This window comes from Tiliqua scincoides, chromosome 3 (assembly GCF_035046505.1).
Source record: "Tiliqua scincoides isolate rTilSci1 chromosome 3, rTilSci1.hap2, whole genome shotgun sequence".
Lineage (NCBI taxonomy): Eukaryota > Metazoa > Chordata > Lepidosauria > Squamata > Scincidae > Tiliqua > Tiliqua scincoides.
This window is the reverse complement of record NC_089823.1, coordinates 18,452,132-18,472,166: the sequence shown is the minus strand read 5'-3', so window position 1 is coordinate 18,472,166 and position 20,035 is coordinate 18,452,132. Positions and strand designations below refer to the sequence as shown.

The 20,035-nt window shown below is 44.1% G+C and overlaps 1 protein-coding gene across 1 annotated transcript in view; it reads left to right on the top strand.

The window, feature by feature from the left end:
• Positions 1-19,682, top strand: part of PDGFD (platelet derived growth factor D) — a 168,401-nt gene extending 148,719 nt beyond the window's left edge. Inside the window, exons 7-8 of the mRNA XM_066619548.1 lie at positions 11,157-11,371; positions 19,152-19,682. Of these exons, the coding sequence (XP_066475645.1) occupies positions 11,157-11,371; positions 19,152-19,286 (350 nt within the window). The 3' untranslated portion in view covers positions 19,287-19,682. The remainder of the gene's footprint in view (positions 1-11,156; positions 11,372-19,151) is intronic.
• Positions 19,683-20,035: the final 353 nt, after the last annotated feature.

Below are 20,035 nucleotides of genomic sequence, written 5' to 3'. Positions count from 1 at the left end.
CCATAATCCCCAATGGTCAGAAACATAGTTAGAGTTAGCCATTTGAAAACCATTTGCTCTAAATGCTAATTGAGGCTTATTTGCTTTTGCAAGCAACACAGACGCCAGTGAATAAAACAGAACTCAGTACTTTGGCATAACAAAATACTAATGAAAAATAAAGAAGGTTCCAAATTTCTTTCAACCCAAAGGATAGGAATGAATATTTTGTGATATTTGTCCTTTTGCCAACAAAAAGAATTTCTCTGTAATGTTTAGGAAATATGTTTTTTGTTTTTTTTCAAAATGTGTCTGCCAATGGCACTCATTAAATATACAAAATTATTTTTATTGAAACCTCTAAAAGTAAATGACATCTGTAGCTGAAATTTGGCAGGGACGAAGCGGCTGGAATTTCAACAGGGAACAGTTTCAAAATATTTGTGTTAGAATGCCGTGAGATTTTTAAAGAGAATCTATGAAATCTGAGAAACTTTTTGAGATTGTTATAAAACATGATTTCCCTAAACAGTAGCATAGCTACAAGGGGCAGCTGTACAGAAGTACAGTACATTGCAGGCACCGCAACATGCTGTGTAAGCAGCCCTACTTCCCCCCAATAGCTACGCTACTGCCCGGAAGTGACAACTGAGACCTGACATTTGCTCAGTTGATTAGTTTGGGGTATGACAGTGGCGTTGCCTTCCTGAAAGCCACCATGCATGTTCTGTGATCTTTAGCTACAGCAACTTGGAGAACCACTGAAATCTTGAAGGAAAGCTATTGTTGGATGGTTGATATCACTGTACATACATCTGCCACAACATAGGGGATTTATTCTTGGAAAACACACTACTTTCATTGGCTGTAGTAACTGTCAATCAACTCAGGACAAGAACTTCGTAGTGAAACAGCACTAAAGGGACCGAGTTAACAGAGGCATTACTGTATTATTATACCCATATTTAAGAGGATACATATTAAAAGTTTTGAATGATTTTTGTGGTAACTTACCTGGGGCTAGATCGGACAGAACTTCACCTTCATCTGGCCCACCTGGGAGTGAAAGTGTGCCTGCTTTTGCCGCCCATCCAGCACACTGCCCCTCCCCCCATGTCCCTGAATATCCATATAGGGCCATGATGGTAAAATATAGCCAGTGTATACAAAACACTCATCAGCACAGTTTATGTAGTTGTTTACCAGATTTTTTTGGCCCAATCCTCGGCAGCATGTGCTGCATCAGTGCTTGCCATAGCAAAAGTTCCATAAAGGACTTTTCTAGGGCAAAGGCAACAGCACAGACTGTGAAAAGTAAAATCTGCACTGAGAAGCATGGAGGCAGAATGGGGCAGAGGCAGGATACAGAGAGAGAGAGAGAGAGAGAGGAGAGAGAACGTAATAGGGTGGGCAGCAGTTGTTACCACCCTCCGAATTTCAGAAGGCAAGGGCACCCAGACCAATTATTTCTCCAGACTGTGAACCTGATCCTTTTTTTGGGGGGGGGGGGAGTGCAACACTGTCTACAAAATGTTGAACACCACAACATGATCCCACACACTATTCACCAACAGTATCTCCATTTTTCTGAGACTGAAGTTCATTTTTTTGTGCCCTTACCCAGTTCATCACTGATCCCAGACAAGAACTCAACACTTCTACTGTACAACATCTCCTAAATTAGACGAAAATGAGATGTAGTGTTGGGTGTCATCAGTGTATGGATGGCACCAGATCTCTGGATGACCTGAGTCAATGGTTTAATGTAGATGTCAAACAGTGTGTGGGGAACAAGATGACCCCTTAGTGTAAAAGCTGTGGATCTAAGTAGTAGTCTACCAGCACCATATTCTGGAATTAGCCCTCCAGGTAGGACAGAACCAATGTAATGCAATGTGGTCAAACCCCAGCCTGGACAGAAGCATAACATGGTTGATGGTTTTGCAAGTTGCTGAGAGGTGCAGTAGAGTTAGCAGGATTATGTTGGCAAGTGTCATCAAAGTGACCAAGACAGTTTCTGTACCAAAAACAGGTCTGAAACCACCATGAAATAGAACTAAGTAATCACCCTGAGAGCCAGGGTGGTGTTGTGGTTTCAGAGGTGGACTCAGACCTGGAAGATCCAGGTTCAAATCCCCTCTCAGCCATGAAGCATTGTGGGTAACCTTGGGCCAGTCACTTTCTCTCAGCCTCATCTACCTCACAGGGTTGTTGGGAGGGAAAAAGGAGGGGAGCAGCTGTGTACACTGCCCTGAGCCCTTTAGAAGAAAGGCAGTATAAAAATGTGATAAATAAATAATAATAATAATTCAATAGCACCTGGAGTTGCACAGGAACCACCAGTTTAAACACAAGGGAATATATATGACTAGCCAATAGTTACTACAGGGTTCAGAAAGCCTCCTCTTGGAATGGCCTAATGGCTCATTTTTTCAAGGTGGCCAGGCCCACTCCATCGCACAAGGAAGCACCGATAACCTCCTGGACGTATCCAGTCAATATCCTTCTACTAGACATTGTAAGCCAAGGGGCAAAGGATTGAATGCACAGGTGATATACTACAGTTAATCAAGTGGAATATTCTTGAAAAAACATCAGTCCACAATAAACTTGTTTGCAAGTTAAACAACTTTTGCTAGCCTCACAGGGTCATATGCTGTACTTTTATAGAGTCTAGGAGGTGGAAGTATGGAATGTCAAGTTAGAATTTTCCAGTATGAGCATCAGAGAAAGCTGAAAGCAGTGGTGTCACTGGGGGATGCAATGGGTCCAGGCTGCACCGGGTGATGTGCATAGGGGGAGTGACACCACTATTGGTCAAAAATTTTTAAATCTTGATATTTTTGAATAATACCATCATGTTATATATCAATCAATGAGTGATTTCATGCAGAATGCAATGAAACAAACCATGTTGAAATATCTCTATGCTGTCAAGAGTTATAACCAAAAAATCTAGTGGGAGCAGGGTGACGGTACATCACTGTGCCCACTGCCTGGGGTGTTGCCCCACCCACTGCATGGGAGGAGGTCTACCATAGGGGGTCTATCATAGGAGGTCTATCATAGTGACATGCTAGTCTCCTACACTGGGTGACACAAACCCTAGTGATGCCACTGGCTGAAAGTACTCACTGAGTGTAGGGAATTCATGTGATGAAAAATAGTTTTCAAAATTTTAAACAAAAACTGAGTGGAAGGATCTCATGTCTCAGGGGCTTCAAGGAGACACCAATAAATTACTGTAATATCCATGTACTTATCCTTGAAGGGTTCTGGGCCATCTGCCAGTAAGCCACTATGAATCAGATGATGAATACAAATATATGTGCTCACTCATGGCAAATATGCATTCTGTGGTCCAAAATACCCTTTTGTATAACAGGTAATCACTCCAAGTCATTCATTTTCAAATGTCCTGCCTTCAGGGAACCCTTTCTCCAATGATTCATTTTGCTGAAGAACCCCTGTATGTTGCCAAAGATTCAGAGCCATGTTTATCACTGCTCAGTCAATTCATGACAGCCTTAACTAGACCTGTTCGGCTCCACCATGTCCACTCATGAACTCAGAATGTACTTTCTAAGGGCCTGATCCTAAACGGCGCACCACCAGTGCTCCACCCCCACAGCTGGAGGGGGGTGTCATAAAAATTCCAGAAGGCATTTTCCCACTGGTGGGAGACATACAGCGCCAGCAGAGAGGGCAGTAAGTAGGCTATATTTTGCCTGGTTCTCAGTGCCATATTGAACTAGACGGAAAGAGACGGAAAGCTCTTCAACCTCTCCAGACTGAGAGCAAAATCCAAAGTCCAGCTGAAATGTCTGCGTGACTTCCTCTTTGCCGACGATGCAGCTGTCACTACCCACTCTGCCAAAGATCTCCAGCAGCTCATGGATCGTTTTAGCAAGGCCTGCCAAGATTTTGGACTGACAATCAGCCTGAAGAAAACACAGGTCATGGTTCAGGATGTGGACTCACCTCCCTGCATTACAATCTCTGAGCATGAACTGGAGGTTGTCCATGACTTTGTGTACCTTGGCTCAACGATCTCCGACACTCATTCTCTCGATGCCGAGCTAAACAGGCGCATCGGTAAAGCAGCTACCATGTTTTCCAGACTCACAAAGAGAGTCTGGTCCAACAAGAAGCTGACGGAACATACCAAGATCCAGGTCTACAGAGCTTGCGTCCTGAGTACACTTCTGTACTGCAGCGAGTCATGGACTCTTCACTCACAACAGGAGAGGAAACTGAGCGCTTTCCACATGCGCTGCCTCCGACGCATCCTCGGCATCACCTGGCAGGACAAAGTTCCAAACAACACAGTCCTGGAACGTGCTGGAATCCCTAGCATGTATTCACTGCTGAAACAGAGACGCCTGCGTTGGCTTGGTCATGTCGTGAGAATGGATGATGGCCGGATCCCAAAGGATCTCCTCTATGGAGAACTCGTGCAAGGAAAGCGCCCTACAGGTAGACCACAGCTGCGATACAAGGACATCTGCAAGAGGGATCTGAAGGCCTTAGGGATGGACCTCAACAAGTGGGAAACCCTGGCCTCTGAGCGGCCCGCTTGGAGGCAGGCTGTGCAGCATGGCCTTTCCCAGTTTGAAGAGACACTTTGCCAACAGTCTGAGGCTAAGAGGCAAAGAAGGAAGGCCCATAGCCAGGGAGACAGACCAGGGACAGACTGCACTTGCTCCCGGTGTGGAAGGGATTGTCACTCCCGGATTGGCCTTTTCAGCCACACTAGACGCTGTGCCAGAACCACCTTTCAGAGCGCGATACCATAGTCTTTCGAGACTGAAGGTTGCCAATACAATACAATTGAACTAGGCGGAGGGTTAAGGCAAAGTCCTGCCTCTTCCAGTGCATCTATACCCACCAGGGTGCACTAGCACTCCCCTGACTTGGCAGGTGGGTAGCAGGAAAGGCTCCTCCCTTTCTTCCCACAAAGAATGAAACCAAAATGTAACCACAGCTGCTGCTGATGCCATTTACAGTGCATCATCTCTGCTTTCACTGGTCAAAGGCCTTTTTCTTAGGACCCTACAATCTAAATAGCTGGGTAAGTGTTGGGTAGGCCAAGCTAGGCAAAGGCTGAGCATCCCACTGGACATAGGCTAAGAGTTTCCCAGGGCCTAAACATTCACTCCGACAGGAACCTGGTCAACACCTTTGCAAAAGGACCAGTGGCAAGAGCTGGCCAACAGATTTTTGCCACTGCTACTTCTGCTGCTTGGTTTGCCATGGATGCATCCCAAAGTCCCTATATCATTGCTTTGATGATTTTTTTTTTTTCTAAAGTGATTTTGGGCCCAATCCTGACTTGGTCTACTCAGAAGTAAGTCCTGTTTTGTTCAATGGGGCTTACTCTCAGGAAAGTGTGGTTAGGATTGTAGCCCTAGAAATCTAATAAGTAAAACTAAAAAAAATTACAGCATACAAACCATCAACCTTTACTGGCAGACAAAATTATGGAAACTCTGAAACTGACATCAGCGGGTGCCCTGTTGTCTGGGGAAGGGTGGGGTAAAAATGTTTTAAAGAAATGAACTCCATGTGATTAATGTAATGTCAGCTTTTAGAAAGATGTGCTTTTAATATTTGTAGATATCTCTGTACATGCTGATTTAACTAGTTCAGAAAAGATAAGCTCTTCCCAATAACTTTATAAGATAACTACATCCTGAGTAGTGATAAAGCTAGAGTTAAATAAAAATGATTACTGGTAGTTTTTGCTCTTTATTGGTAGCAGCAAGGATAGAAAGTACTAAAGCTGTGCTATTAAGCAAAACCAAACAAATAAACAAAGGCAATGGTTGTCCAGAATTTTGCTGTAGCAAAAATTACCATCCGATCTGGGAGCTGCCTTTTCACACATTAGTTTTTCTCTGTGTCAGCATGTGCCCAAAGAAAGATGGGACTGCTTTATATGGGGCTGTAATGATTCCCCCCACACACAGTGGCATCACTAGGGTGCGCGTCACCCGGTGCAGAATGCCAGTGCGTCACCCCCCATGCAGTGGGCAGGGCAACACCCCAGGTGGTGGGTGTGGTGATGTACCATCACTCCGCCTCCACTGGTTTTTTGGCTGTACCTTTTGATAGAACAAAGATAGAACACATTCTGCATGAAATTACGCATTGATTGATATATAACATGCTGGTATTATTCCTCCAAACTGTGATTTTAGTGATTTTGATCACTAGTGGTGTCACCCCCCCAAGGGTGTCAACTTACCAACACCTTATTGCAGCAGTTCTCAAACTTTTAGCACTGGAACCCACTTTTTAGAATGACAATCTGTCCAAGACCCACCAGAAGTGATGTCATGGTGGAAGTAACATCATCAGGCAAATTAAAATAAATAAGTATAAATAATTAAAGTAAAACAAATAATTAAATAAGCAGAAGCCAGCCCTGTTCTACCAAGTGAATTTCCTTTTATCCTGCCTGCAATAAGACCCCCCCCCCCCCCAATCAGTAAGGTTTTCAGTTCCACCCAGTGCCTGGTTCAATTTAACAACTTCTGTTTAAACCAGCTCCCTGTCAGGATCCACCTGGCTTTGCAAATCTCAAAAAGGTTCACCTTATCAGCTGAAGCCTCTGTTTTAATCATTATTAGTGGGGGGGGGAGGCTGCCTTCTGGAGCACTTGTTTAACTCCAGGTGCATAGGATCAGGACCATTCTGGTAGCCTTGCACTTTCCTTCACCTGATCTTCCACATCAGCCAAGGCATGTTTGCTTACTCACAAGTAAACATGACCGTGAGGCTTAGTTTTGCTTTCCATAGGGCACAATACATTCATCTGCTTGGAGGGAGGGACTTCCTTCTCAGGTGTTTTTTGGGGCCGCATTCATTGGATCAGGACCATTCTGGAGTCGTTGGATTCCTCTCAGCCTGTCCTTTCCGACGCACTAAGGCAGGTTCACCTACTCGCGAGTAAACGCGTGATATGGCTCACTTTCACTTTCCATAGGGATCCATGCATTTTTTGTTCTCCAGTTTTTTTGGCCATAACTTTTGTTAGAAAGGAGATATTTCATTCTGGTTTTTTGCATTACATTTCGCTTGAAATTCTGCATCCAACAGTATATAATATGATGGGGTTACTCCTAACGACCGCGATTTTAGCATGTCACCTCCCCCAGTGTGAGTCACCCCCCCTGTGCATGTCACCCGGTGTGGCCCACACCCCCCACACAACCCTAGCAATGCCACTCTCGCACACACATATATACAGTCACTGTGTGTTAAATGCTGTGTGATGTTTGACCCACACTGAACCAGCTTTCCAGCTTCAATCCTTTCTGTTAAAAAAAGTGACATGGGAGTTCTATAAAGCCAGATGCATCACTGGCATTATTCAGTTGACATCACCAGAGATGTGCCCCCTTTATGACAGCAGTAATTTCATCTTGCTTCAACCACTTGACCTTCCTCCTGCAAGGTAATTGGCATGCCAACTGATATGAGCCACTGTGCTCCTTTCACATGGACAGTTATAATTCCACTAAAAATTCTAGCCCTCTCAATCTTTTTAAAAAAGTAATATTTCTGCCTGAGAAACTTTCTGCCTGAGAAACTGGCCCAACTTTAGGACATCACTGTTGTGCAGATTTCTTTGGTTAAGTGTATCTTGAAATGAAAACGCTGCGATTTGAGTCACTTATTTTAATGGAACCATTTTACTTATATATCATTTTAAAAGGGGTTTCTGGAGACTACAAATCCACATGGCCGTTACTACAGTAGGTTTGATTCTAACAGGAATTTTCAAGACTTAATGCATAATTAGCTTACTTGGAAAACTCAAAGGAATTATTTTTCTTCCCCGCCACCCAAGAGTTCTCCAAGAGTTTGGAGAGACCCCATACAGGAAAGCTACTCCTCCATCATGACCTTCTGTTCCTAGTTTCACCTCTACCCCATTGGTCATGCACTTTCCCCACACTCCTCCAAACTTAACAAATTGTAAGAGAGGAGAGAGAAATAGGTAGCTAAGATTGGTGGAATCTGAAGGTTCATCCCAGCTATCTAATTTTCATCTGTAATTAAGGTTTCTGAGCATATTGGAGTTTCCATTGCTAATGGAAACTTTGAGAACTAGAGTTTTGTGGAGTTTATACAGTTCCCAGATTCCGAACTGGCAATAGTAATGCTATTGTCTGTTTTATATGTGTATATTGCAGTATGTGCTTGCATACATTGTAATGACCTATGGTTATATAATAAATTCCTAAATTCCTAAATTTCAAACTGGCAATAGAGATTCCAAGCATGCTGTCAAGCTGTCATGTGCTGCATCTCCCTATGGCATGGGACAAGCCATCATAGGCCAAGGCTTGCTACAAACCTCCATGGGGATGCTTGGTGATGACATCATCACCACTTGCCTCTATGGTCCATCAACAACAAATGATAAGAACATAAGAACATAAGAACAGCCCCACTGGATCAGGCCATAGGCCCATCTAGTCCAGCTTCCTGTATCTCACAGCGGCCCACCAAATGCCCCAGGGAGCACACCAGATAACAAGAGACCTCATCCTGGTGCCCTCCCTTGCATCTGGCATTCTGACATAGCCCATTTCTAAAATCAGGAGGTTGCACATGCACATCATGGCTTGTAACCCGTAATGGATTTTTCCTCCAGAAACTTGTCCAATCCCCTTTTAAAGGCGTCCAGGCCAGACGCCATCACCACATCCTGTGGCAAGGAGTTCCACAGACCAACCACACGCTGAGTAAAGAAATATTTTCTTTTGTCTGTTCTAACTCTCCCAACACTCAATTTTAGTGGATGTCCCCTGGTTCTGGTGTTATGTGAGAGGGTAAAGAGCTTCTCTCTATCCACGCTGCCCATCCCCTGCATAATTTTGTATGTCTCAACAACTTAACATAACAGCTTGAACCTGGTATGAGCCCTCAAAAGGGGCTGCAGGACAGTGCGGAGGTGAGTGGAAAGAGGAGAGGACATTGAGTAAGGGAGAGACAAAGAAGACAGCCTGAGGAGGGAGGGAGAGAGAAGGTCCTTTGAGAAGGCTGCACAAGCAAAGAGGGAGGATAGAATTGGGCTCTTATTTTGGTAGGCATTTGGCTGTCAACTTATTGGCAGGCTGTGAGTTTTCAGTTATTGGTTTTAATTTTAGATTCACATTTTTAAAATTTTTGTTTTAAATGTGTGTTTTTACTTTGGGATATATCAATACTTTAATAAATAAATAGATTTTCCTTCTCCTTACCCACCTAAATGGCTTAGCAAACTTTTCTTTAGCCAGGGCTATGGAGAATATGTTCGGTGGCTACAGGTTGCCCAGATCATATTAATGGGAGGGCACCAAGGGCAAATTAAGGAGCAGGTGACCCAGGTGACTGCTTTTGCCACTGTTCTTGGAAGGTACCAGACAATTCAGTTGCTGACTTTGAGAACTGATGTTTTATTTTTTATTTTTTGATATGACCACAATCAGAAAACCGCATGAGAGGGGAACCAACTTAGGAAACTCTTCTTCCCGAGAAGTGGCATTCGTTTGAAGAGTGAGGTCTGTGTGGTTAGTGGATTTGAAGAATGACAACAGAGAACCCAATGTAATCTGTCAAAGCAAAGAAATAAAAAAAAGACCATTCTTTCAGTGCTTGGATGCACTAGTAACTCCCATTGATTTTGTGATTACAGCTGGGGCAATAGTACTTTTTTGAAGAGAGCGAAGCATGCTTACAGTGAGATGCTACATGTATGCTTATGCAGAACTGAAAAAGTTATGTATGCTATGTGCTGTAGCCCAAGCTCTAGATCAGGAGTATCCAAAGTATTTGGCAGGAGGGCCACATCAGCTCTCTGACACTGTGTCAGGAGCCGGGGAAAAAAAGAATTTACATTTAAAAATTGAATAAATTTACATAAGTTTACATAAATTAATATATTAAAGATGAAGTTATATGAATGAATGAAGGTCTTGCAATAGCTCAAGGCCTATAAAAGGCCTTGCACAAAGCAACGCTGGTCTTTCCTTTGTTGCCGCTGCTGCATCACAGACATGAAACAGCAAGTGGTGGAGGAAGCCCTCATCCCACAGCTCACATGAGAGGTCAAACAGTCGCCCTCACGGTGAGATCAGTTGCGTCTGGCCAAAGTGGGCTCCAACAAATGTCAGGAGGGCCAGAGGCTCATTGGAGACTGGGGGCTCCCCGAGGACCGCACTGAGAGGACTTGAGGGCCGCAAGTGGCCCCAGGGCCGGGGATTGGGTACCCCTGAGCTAGATGAATGGAAATCTTGCTTAGCTTTCCCATAGAGTCTGAGAGTTCATTAAGAATTGCTCCCACACTTTCAAGACCGTTGGCAGCTTTAAGAGCTAGAAACTTGATTTCTTTTAAAAAGAAAATGACAGTTCACAGGATGGTGTGTTCCAAGCTGAATATTAATATTACTAGCAGAATGCAATCAGAGTATACACAAGCCCCATATAATATTGGCTTATTTATTCAAAAGCCCTAGCCAACAGGTGAATGTGTCACTGCCACAGCTAAGTTGACCCATTACTCAACTCTCCATACAAATCATTAAAATGCCCCCTCCAGTATTCACTTCCCCACTCCCCCAAAGATCACCTTTCTCCAAAAAAAACAACAACACCCCATTAGAATGACACTACATGACAGAGACTTGATTGGAGGGAGCATTCTGAAAGGGGAAAAAACTGAGCAACCCAGTGGCATAGCTAGGAGTGCAAAGTACTAAGTTTTGCAGGGAGCCTCACTGTGACTCCTCCCCTTCAGAGCCATTCCAGGCAGTGGTTGCAAAATGGCAGGCCACCGTTTTGCACACACCGCCTGCACTGACTCCAAAGGGGAGGGACCGCTTGCTCTCTGCAGTCATGCTCCCTGAAAAACTTAGTGCTTTGCTCCCCCTCTAGCTACACTACTGGAGCAACCACTGAAAAATTGGTAACCAAAAAGGCCAGCTTCCCCCCTCCCTTCGTATTGCCTTCCAATTCCCACCCCCCATAGAACTAAAATTATTCACTGGAGATTTTTAGCCATAACTGGGCCAGTTTAGCTCTAACTGTGTGCTGTTCAAAAATTAAAAATAATATAGGCTTCACCTACAGATCACATTCCTTCTTAACAATGAAATGTCTCTTCTTCTCCCCCCCCCCCCTTCTAGTTGACCTGGACAGGTTGAACGAAGAGGTGAAACGTTACAGCTGTACCCCAAGGAATTATTCCGTTAACATCCGGGAGGAGCTGAAGCTGACCAATGTCGTCTTCTTTCCACGCTGCCTGCTCGTCCAACGCTGTGGAGGAAATTGTGGCTGTGGCTTTACAAACTGGAAATCCTGCACGTGCACAGCAGGCAAATTGGTGAAAAAATATCACGAGGTATTTTACTCTCTTTAATTACTCTTGCAACATTTCTCCATTGTCCCCCATAGGATCAAGGTCACATATGCTGCAGAGGCACCCACCCAACTCCCTTCATGCATGCATGATTGCATGATATGCAAGAAGCTACAATTCCAGCAATCAGATTTTGGGAAATAGAGGTAACACTGGATTCAGTTGGCCCCTGCTCCCTTTTCCCCACCCAGTGGCATAGCTAGACAGGGGTGCAAAGCACTAATTTTTGCAGGGAGCCTCACTGCAGCATGTAAGTGGCTCCTGTCCTTCAGAGTCATTCTGGGCAGTGGGCACAAAACAGAAGTGAACACCTCCATGGTGTTCTGAAGGGGAGGGGCTGCTTGCACTCTGCAGTGAGGCTCCCTGCTCATGCTTTGCACCCCCCTCTAGCTACGCCACCATCCCCACTGAACATCTGATGGATGTGATCAATCCAATTTATGGATCCCACACCCAGAAATGCATGTAATTTATGTTAATTTTGACTAAATGTAAAGGTTCTGCTGCATGGTATCGCAACAGGATTACAGATTTGTGGGCCAATCAGCACCATGCAAAAAAAAGAGAGAGAGAGAGAGAGAGAGAGAGAGAGAGAGAGAGAGAGAGAGAGAGAAGAAAAGCCACTGGAATGAGAAAAGGGAGAAAAAATTAACTCAACAGCTCTGCCACATTGCTATTAATTCTTTCCATTCTCTTTATCTCGGGGACGGAATTAATTAAGGACAATGTTCTCGATTTAGCTTTGAATGACCTGGCTTTTGTAAATTTAAATGTAAATGTATCCTTTAGGGATGAATTAACAATACAATGAACACAGATTTAGACATTAGTATTAATAGGCGCTGTGAAGATAAATCTATATTGGATACATCAAAGACGAAACTGATGTGAGTCCAGTGCATTCTTCCTAGGCAAGGTCCTTTAATTTCGCGGTGTCCTAGAGCTAACTATTCTTCACTGGCTTTCTTCCACATTTTTTAAATGTTGTCAGCAGGGGCAGAGCAGGTGAGATGGACTCTTTAGCGGCCTTCCTGTCTTAGAACCAATTTAACGTTTAGCAAGGGCACTCAGTTCACTTGTTCACTTCTCTAGAGATTGTACCACTTCAGAATGCATATGAAGAGCTGCCTTTCTCAATGCTGCTCCTGTAACGATCTCTTTGCAAAGCTAATGTATCAAGAAAAAGGGAAGGTATAGAAGCTACCCTCTTGCTGTGTTAGCTTTCTACATGTAGGGAATGCTTGATATCAGACAGGAAGCAGTCAGATGTGGTCCTGTTGAGGATACTAGGCGTATTTTGCCCTATAAACTAATATGAAGAGAATACTGTTTGAAAAGATTATGTGAGCTTTGCAAACATATTCCAGATACAAGGTCATTTATGTCTGTAAAGATCAAAATCAGCACTTTGAATTCAGCCAGAAACAAACTGACTGACATTGTATGTTCCAATTCACGTCAATAAAACACACTGCTTGACAAAATGTTGTTGGGGCCTCATGGGGAATCTCCATGTCATAAGGGGTGACTGACTTCATACTCAAAATGAGTTCAGCTGCTTAGTAATTACTGCTGTTTGGTTTTTAGTCTAACATGAAGAATTGCCATATTCAGGCCCATAATCACCAGGGCGTCCCCATGATGGTTGTCCTTGAATGGGGAGTAGATCGGTCTCTTGGATCCCCCTCTTTCTGATCCCCTTTCCACTGCCCGCCTACCCTAGACCAAGATTCACCTCCCCGGTCTCTGAAGGTAATAGTGACTTCCTATTCCAGAAGGCAGCATACGTTCTCCACCTTAAAAGTGCCTCCTCTCAAATCTCATCCAATGGGCTCTGCTCTGTATCATACAAAAAAGATGCAACAGGCAAGATGTCAGAGATATAATGCCTCACCCCAGTGGCCAGAGGAGTGACATCATGATGTCACGCAATATTGTGATGTCACGGCCCTGGTTTTCTGTGAGAGGCAGCTGGTTCCCAGCCTTCACAGAAGCCAGAATGGAGCATAGCAAAGCCACCCAAGCCCCACCCTCAGGGAGAACATGAACTCCCTTTGTGTATCTCCTCCTGGCTCCTATGAAGGCTGGGAGCCCTCACAGTAGCTAGAAGAGGGTGCAGTGAAGCCAGCCAAGCCCCACCCTTGGGGAGAACATGAACTGAAGTTCTTCCCAGGATGAGGCTTTGCGTGCTTTCTCCCAGCTCCTATGAAAGCTGGGAATCTTCACAGGAGCTGGGACAGGGCGTGACAAAGCCAGCAGCTCTCCTGGAACCCAGAGGGACTGGGTGGAGCCTGGGGGAATGAATCATGCACCTCCCCACGTGATGCCCAGGCCACATGCCCCTCAGGCTCCATCCAAGATAATGCCTCTGCAAGATGTATTCCTGTTCCCATTTCTTTGCCATATTTTCATATTTTTAACTTAACTTGGAGGCACTCTCAGATTCACTTCAGTTGAAAACTCTACTAACTTTAAAAATATTTGATTCCAAGTATCACATCAATAAAGCGGGTTTTTACAAACATAAAACACTTAAAAGTTATTGATTTATGGATTGTTGTTGGCAACCTTCAGTCTCGAAAGACTACAGTATCTTTCTCGAAAGACTATGGAAAAATATGTGCCCATAAAAAAGAAATAGATATATGTACAAAGAAAACATTCCAGCTGTTTGCCCCAGATGATGAGATGGCAGCCAACACGAACAGGTACAGGAGATGAGCTCATATATACACTACAGTCATCTATACTGCACTACATTTTTTTGTTGGCAACCTTCAGTCTTGAAAGACTATGGTATCGCGCTCTGAATGGTGGTTCTGGAACAGCATCTAGTGTGGCTGAAAAGGCCGATTCGGGAGTGATAATCCCTTCCACACCAGGAGCAAGTGCAGTCTGTCCCTGGTCTGTCTCCCTGGCTATGGGCCTTCCTTCTTTGCCTCTTTGCCTCAGACTGTTGGCCATGTGTCTCTTCAAACTGGGAAAGGCCATGCTGCACAGCCTGCCTCCAAGCGGGCCGCTCAGAGGCCAGGGTTTCCCACCTGTTGAGGTCTACTCCTAAGGCCTTCAGATCCCTCTTGCAGATTTATGGATTAAAAGCCAGAAAATAAATTGTCACCTACAGAAACCTTTACTTGGTGTACAGCCTTGAAAACACTTTGTTGTCAAGCATTTTTAGTGAACCCAGATAATTCCATATTCACCTAAATTCCCAACAAGCTCAGGGAATGTGATACAGGTTTCATTAAAAGAACAAAAGCGTTTCTTGCCTGAAGAGAAGTGACACAAGCTCTAGCCCTTGTTATCCTTCAGTGGAGTTACAAGACAGAAATCTTGGGTAGCATCACATTTGTCTGCTTCTCCCATATATTGTCAATGCTTTGAGATCTTTTATAAGGCCATCATAATCCTTTATATTCCTATAAACACAGTATCCAGCCCAGCAGTTGCAGTTTCCATCCAATTATTATTAATGTGGCTCCATAGACATGATTGATTCAATTCCAGCTCAGACCTTCAAAGACATACCAGCTGCTCAAATGAAGGGGCTATTAGGATTGTGCCCACTGTCCCTGCCTTATGACCTGCATGTATTGAATGGAATAAAACCCTGCATGCATACAGATGCTTAGGTTTTTCCATACAATTGGAAACACCATAAAAAGTCATCCTTCCTCTTTAGTTCTTACCTTTTCTCCAGTGTGTTGCATTTTGCCATGACAGAAAGCACTGTGCCACCAGAACAGGAGCTCTGATGGCAAAGCAGCCTATTAGGATTGGGTCCTTAATAGACCAGTGAGGCAAGAAATGGAAGAATGCATTCCCCTGTAGCATGTGGATGGCTCACTTGCATTACCCATGACAGTGTGCCCTTCAGGAAGCTTTCTGCGATGTTTTGCCTTTCTGCATATCATGATTTTGATGGAAGAGAAGATTTGAGTCAATGGCCTTTCGCTCCATGTAGTTCTGTGTTCTTGTGATTCCAGAGTTCAATGTACATATTCAGTGAACGTTTAGAGGTAGTGTCAAGGTCAGAGCTGCCTCGACTTCCATGTTCCTGCATAAGAACCGATGCCTCCCAAAAGGCATGCATAAGCTCTGATTGTGTGATCAGTAACTTGTAAAATGGAGGGTACAGATTGTGAGTTCACAGTCATAGGAAGATAACATCCGAAGGTCGCCAGCGAGGCCACCGGCACCGTGCGACCTTGAAGCAGCTGACAAGCTGAGCCGAGCTATTCCATCTGCTCTGAGCGTGGGAGGATGGAGGCCAGAATGTGCGACCAGATCAAGAAAGAAACATCTGAATGTTGTGGTTTCTTGAAAGATAGAAACCTTCTTTCAAATTGTAAAAATCCCTATGGGGATTTAAATTGCCTGCCTATGTAAACCGCCTTGAATAAAGTCTAAGGAGAAATCTGAGGACCAAGAAAGGCGGTATAGAAATACCTGTATTAAATACCTGTATTATTATTAGTCCCTCATGCTTTGAGAAGCTCATGTGTTGACCTGTATACGGATTTAATTTCAAACATGTGGAACTTGAGATGGGGTCAGCAGGCATGTTCATAAACCACCCCATCCCAGATATAGAATCATAGAGTTGGAAGGGTCTAACAAAGTCATCTAGTCCAACCCCCTGCCTATAGCAGGATATCCACCTAGAGCAGGGGTGTCCAAAGTTTTTGGCAAGAGGGCCACATTATCTCTCTGACACTGTGTCAGGGGCCAGAGAAAAGAAGAATTGATTTACATTTAAAATTTGAATAAATTTACATAAGTTTACATAAATGAATAGATTAAAGATGAACTTATATAAATGAAAGTCTTGCAATAGCTCAAGGCCTATAAAAGGCCTTGCACAAAGCAACGCTGGCCTTTCCTTTGCTGCCGCTACTGCATCACAGATGTAAAACAGCAAACAGTGGAGGGAGCCCTCATCCCACAGCTCACAGGAGAGGTCAAACAGTCACCCTCATGCTGAGAGCAGTTGTGTTGGGCTGGTGAGGGCTCCAGCAAGTCTCCAGAGGGCCAGAGGCTCATTGGAGACTGGAGACTCCCTGAGGGCCACATTGGGAGTCCTCGAGGACCGCAAGTGGCCCCAGGGCCGGGGTTTGGGCACCCCTGACCTAGAGCAACTCCAGCAGGTGCCTGCCTAAACTCTGCTTGAAGATCTCCAGTGAGAAAAAATCCACCACCTCCCTCAGCAACCTGTTCCACTGCCAAAACATTAATCTGTACTTATTTTGAGCCTCTGCAGAGGGCTCCTGTTCCCCACTGGAGAAAAGACTTCACATTCGATAACTTCAGGTCAGTTTCAAATAATTTCAGTAGAATTAGATCTTTCAGCAAGCCTCATTCCCATAATCTGGAAATGTCAGCTTTATTTCAACTAGACAGAGTTTCCCTCTAAATACCGTGACCACAGCGAGGGACCTTTCTTTCTTCTTCTTTTCAGGTCTGCCAAATAAACCTGACCCTAAGACTGTTAGATGGAGGCTAGGATTGAAACTTTAAGCATCAGTCCTTTGATCAGCAAGTAAAGCTGTCCAATTTCTCAGTTGTGCAAACTCTGCTTTCCTGCCTTAGATGGGAAAGAGTCTGCCAATTGATTTCTCTCCTGTTATCAGTAAAGTACATATACTGTGCTTATGTTTCTTAATAGAAAATACAGAGCAGACAAAATCCCTACACTGTCAGGACTGTTGGCTTAAATACTGCCCAATTCTTAGCTGTCATCCCTCTGTGTGAGTTTTCACTTGAAATAGCCACATCCACCTAACAAAGACTTTCTAGTTTTTTTTTCCCCAAGTCACCTAACATTAATTGGATTTTGAAAATGAGTTTGCACATGCTCCATCCTCTCCTCTCCCCACCTTGCTGGATCTCCCACCCTCTACCTTGGCAAGTTTGCTGCTGCAGGACGTGGATGTTTTATTTTTCTTACTTCCATAGTAGAGACCCACATCCATCCCCACAGTCCCTGGCAAGGTAAGGGGAGGGAGAGCGAGCTAATCAGCAGTCACAGGGTGTCTTGTCACAGCTCCTCCCCACTGGGCCTTGTGCCTGCTTCAGGCTGATTAGTTTCCCTTGTTAAACTCACAAGTGCAGCAAGCAAAAGTCAGAGTCAGGTCCCAGTCCAATAAATGCAGATTGCCAACTCACAGTCCAAAGTCAATATGCCAGGTCACAGTCCAGGTAAGCCAGGTCAGGTAGCATCTCCCTCTGGGTCAGGGTACCCTTGGTCCTTCTGAAGCTGCCTTTTATCCTTGGATGTCTCATAATCCAAAATGCAGCTCAGCTGTGAGCTACCTTGTTAAGTCCAAATTAGGCTCAGCTGAGCCATCTCTTCAGTCCATGTCCATTCAAAGTCCCATCAAGGTCAAATGAAGCTCAAGTGTCCATCAGAGTCCCATTGGCCTTGATTGATTACAGCTGTGGAGCCAGCCCTTTCCAGAACTGTCAAAACATGGAATCGCTGTCAACACCACATCATCCACCTGATGATCTTCTGATCTTCCATTACACCGGGTGAAGGAGGTCAGTCCTTCCCAGGGGACCAAGGCAGCAGGGATTCTTGGGCACTTGGACTCTCGCAGTTACACAATAGTGCTATGTGTGGATGCTAGCCTTGTCAGATGAGTTGGATAAATGTCATTTTGTTTTTGTTCTTGGGGATAAATTGCAAACCATATATGTTCTTTACAACTGATTCTACAGACACGGCATTCCAAGCCCTTCTTCAACTTTTGGCATGAAAAGAAGGCACATTCTTGTGTACTTTTTTCATCCTTACACCAAGGATCAGTGCCTGAACATGCCCCCTCCCCTCAAATTATACATTGCTGAAGCCTCACCTCTACTTGCTGGAAGCTGTGTTCATTTACTCTGACCAATATTTTGTCCTCCAATGATTTAAGAGCCTAGAAATTGTTTGTTCTTTGGATTAAAGATAACATTGGAAAAATAATTGCCCTATAATACTGTACTTAACAACTCAAACTGAATGTCAGCAATGCACTCCATGGTGTCTTAGGCAAGCATTTCGAGATGCATGACTAGAGACAAGAGGCACCCTTCTCATATTAACTACTAAAGCCCTCAGGGAAGAGGGCTTAAACTCAAAGAATGCCAATTCTGGAAACTCATGCTAACCATTCTTTAATGTATCCCCTAAAATCTCACAAAGCATTGTTCTAATGATGCACACAGATATACTCTATCACAGGGATGTCAAACCTGTTCCATACAGAGGGCCGAAATTAGCATTCATGGTACCTGCTGAGGGCCAGAAGTGACATCATTCGGCAGAAAGTGACAACATTAAGCAGAGGATGGTCAGAAATAAGCACTTCCTTCTCACATAGAATCTTATTAGGTGTAAATGAGAAGAGAAAATGTGCAAATCTTGTCCATGTTTTCACAATATGAGCGGGTCCAATTATCAAACTGGGAGAGCCCAATTATAATGGGGCAGGATAAATGGCTTCCGGGGGCCTCATTTGGCCCACAGGCCTTATGTTTGACACCCCTGCTCTATTATCAAATGTCTTTTCGAGTAGAAATGGTAATGTGAGAAACCACCGTAAACTTTTCTAGACGAAAACAGACCTTATCAAAACTCAGGCCAAACCTACAACCTTATGGTTGGGGTGACACCAACTGCCTTTCTAGAATTTGGATGTAAGGCACTCCTCAGATAAGATCAGTGTCCTTCCCTCTGTCTACATGGTTCTGACCAACCATCCATTTCCTTCCTTAGGTGCTGAGATTCATCCCTGAAGCAGGTCATTTCAAGAGGAAGGGTCGAACCAAGAACAACATGGCACTGATAGATATTCAGCTGGAGCATCACGAGCGTTGCGATTGTGTCTGCAGTGCAAGGCCACCCCGATAAAAAAGAAATTATGTCATACTATTTGCAACTTAAAGGACCTCTTTCTTTTCAAGGAGGAAAACTTCTACCAGTGACCACTGAACTTTGCTGAGGTTGCATAGTAACTGGTAGAGTCAATCATGGCCTTTCAACTTAAGAGAACTAAGTGCCACGACAACTAATCATTAATAACACAATGTATGTCCCTGAATTCAACTGTGGGATTAAGCATTAAAAACAAGATAACCCAAGGACTGAAAACTTAGGTGCCTGCAATGAGATCTAACTGCATGATGACATATTTTTGTGCTTGAATTTCTTAGTTGGCTGTTCTCCTACATGCATAATTACATGTAGGTACGCATGCATGTACTCATCTACTTACACACAACTCTTTGCGCACACAAGCCTATTGATTTAAGCACATTTACACAGATGTACAAAAAGAAAAGAGCTGCTCCAGTATATATACACAAGCACTCCAATCCAGCAAATGCAATCCATGTGCAGAAACAGATTTTGATGCCTGCATCTGATGTACTGGGTTTGCAAAATCCTAGTGCTGCATTGAAAGCAAGTACGTCCAGCAATGTGGAAATGTGTGCATAGATTAATGCAGTATATGCAATGCTTTGCAACCAGAAACAAGCTTGTGTATAACCTTGCACAATAATCTACACTACCAAGGGACACTGGGGCCTGTGTGTAGACTTCTGCTTTAAGACAGTTTTCTAAACTGAGATAAAGGGCTTCCCAAAACAACTGGTTCT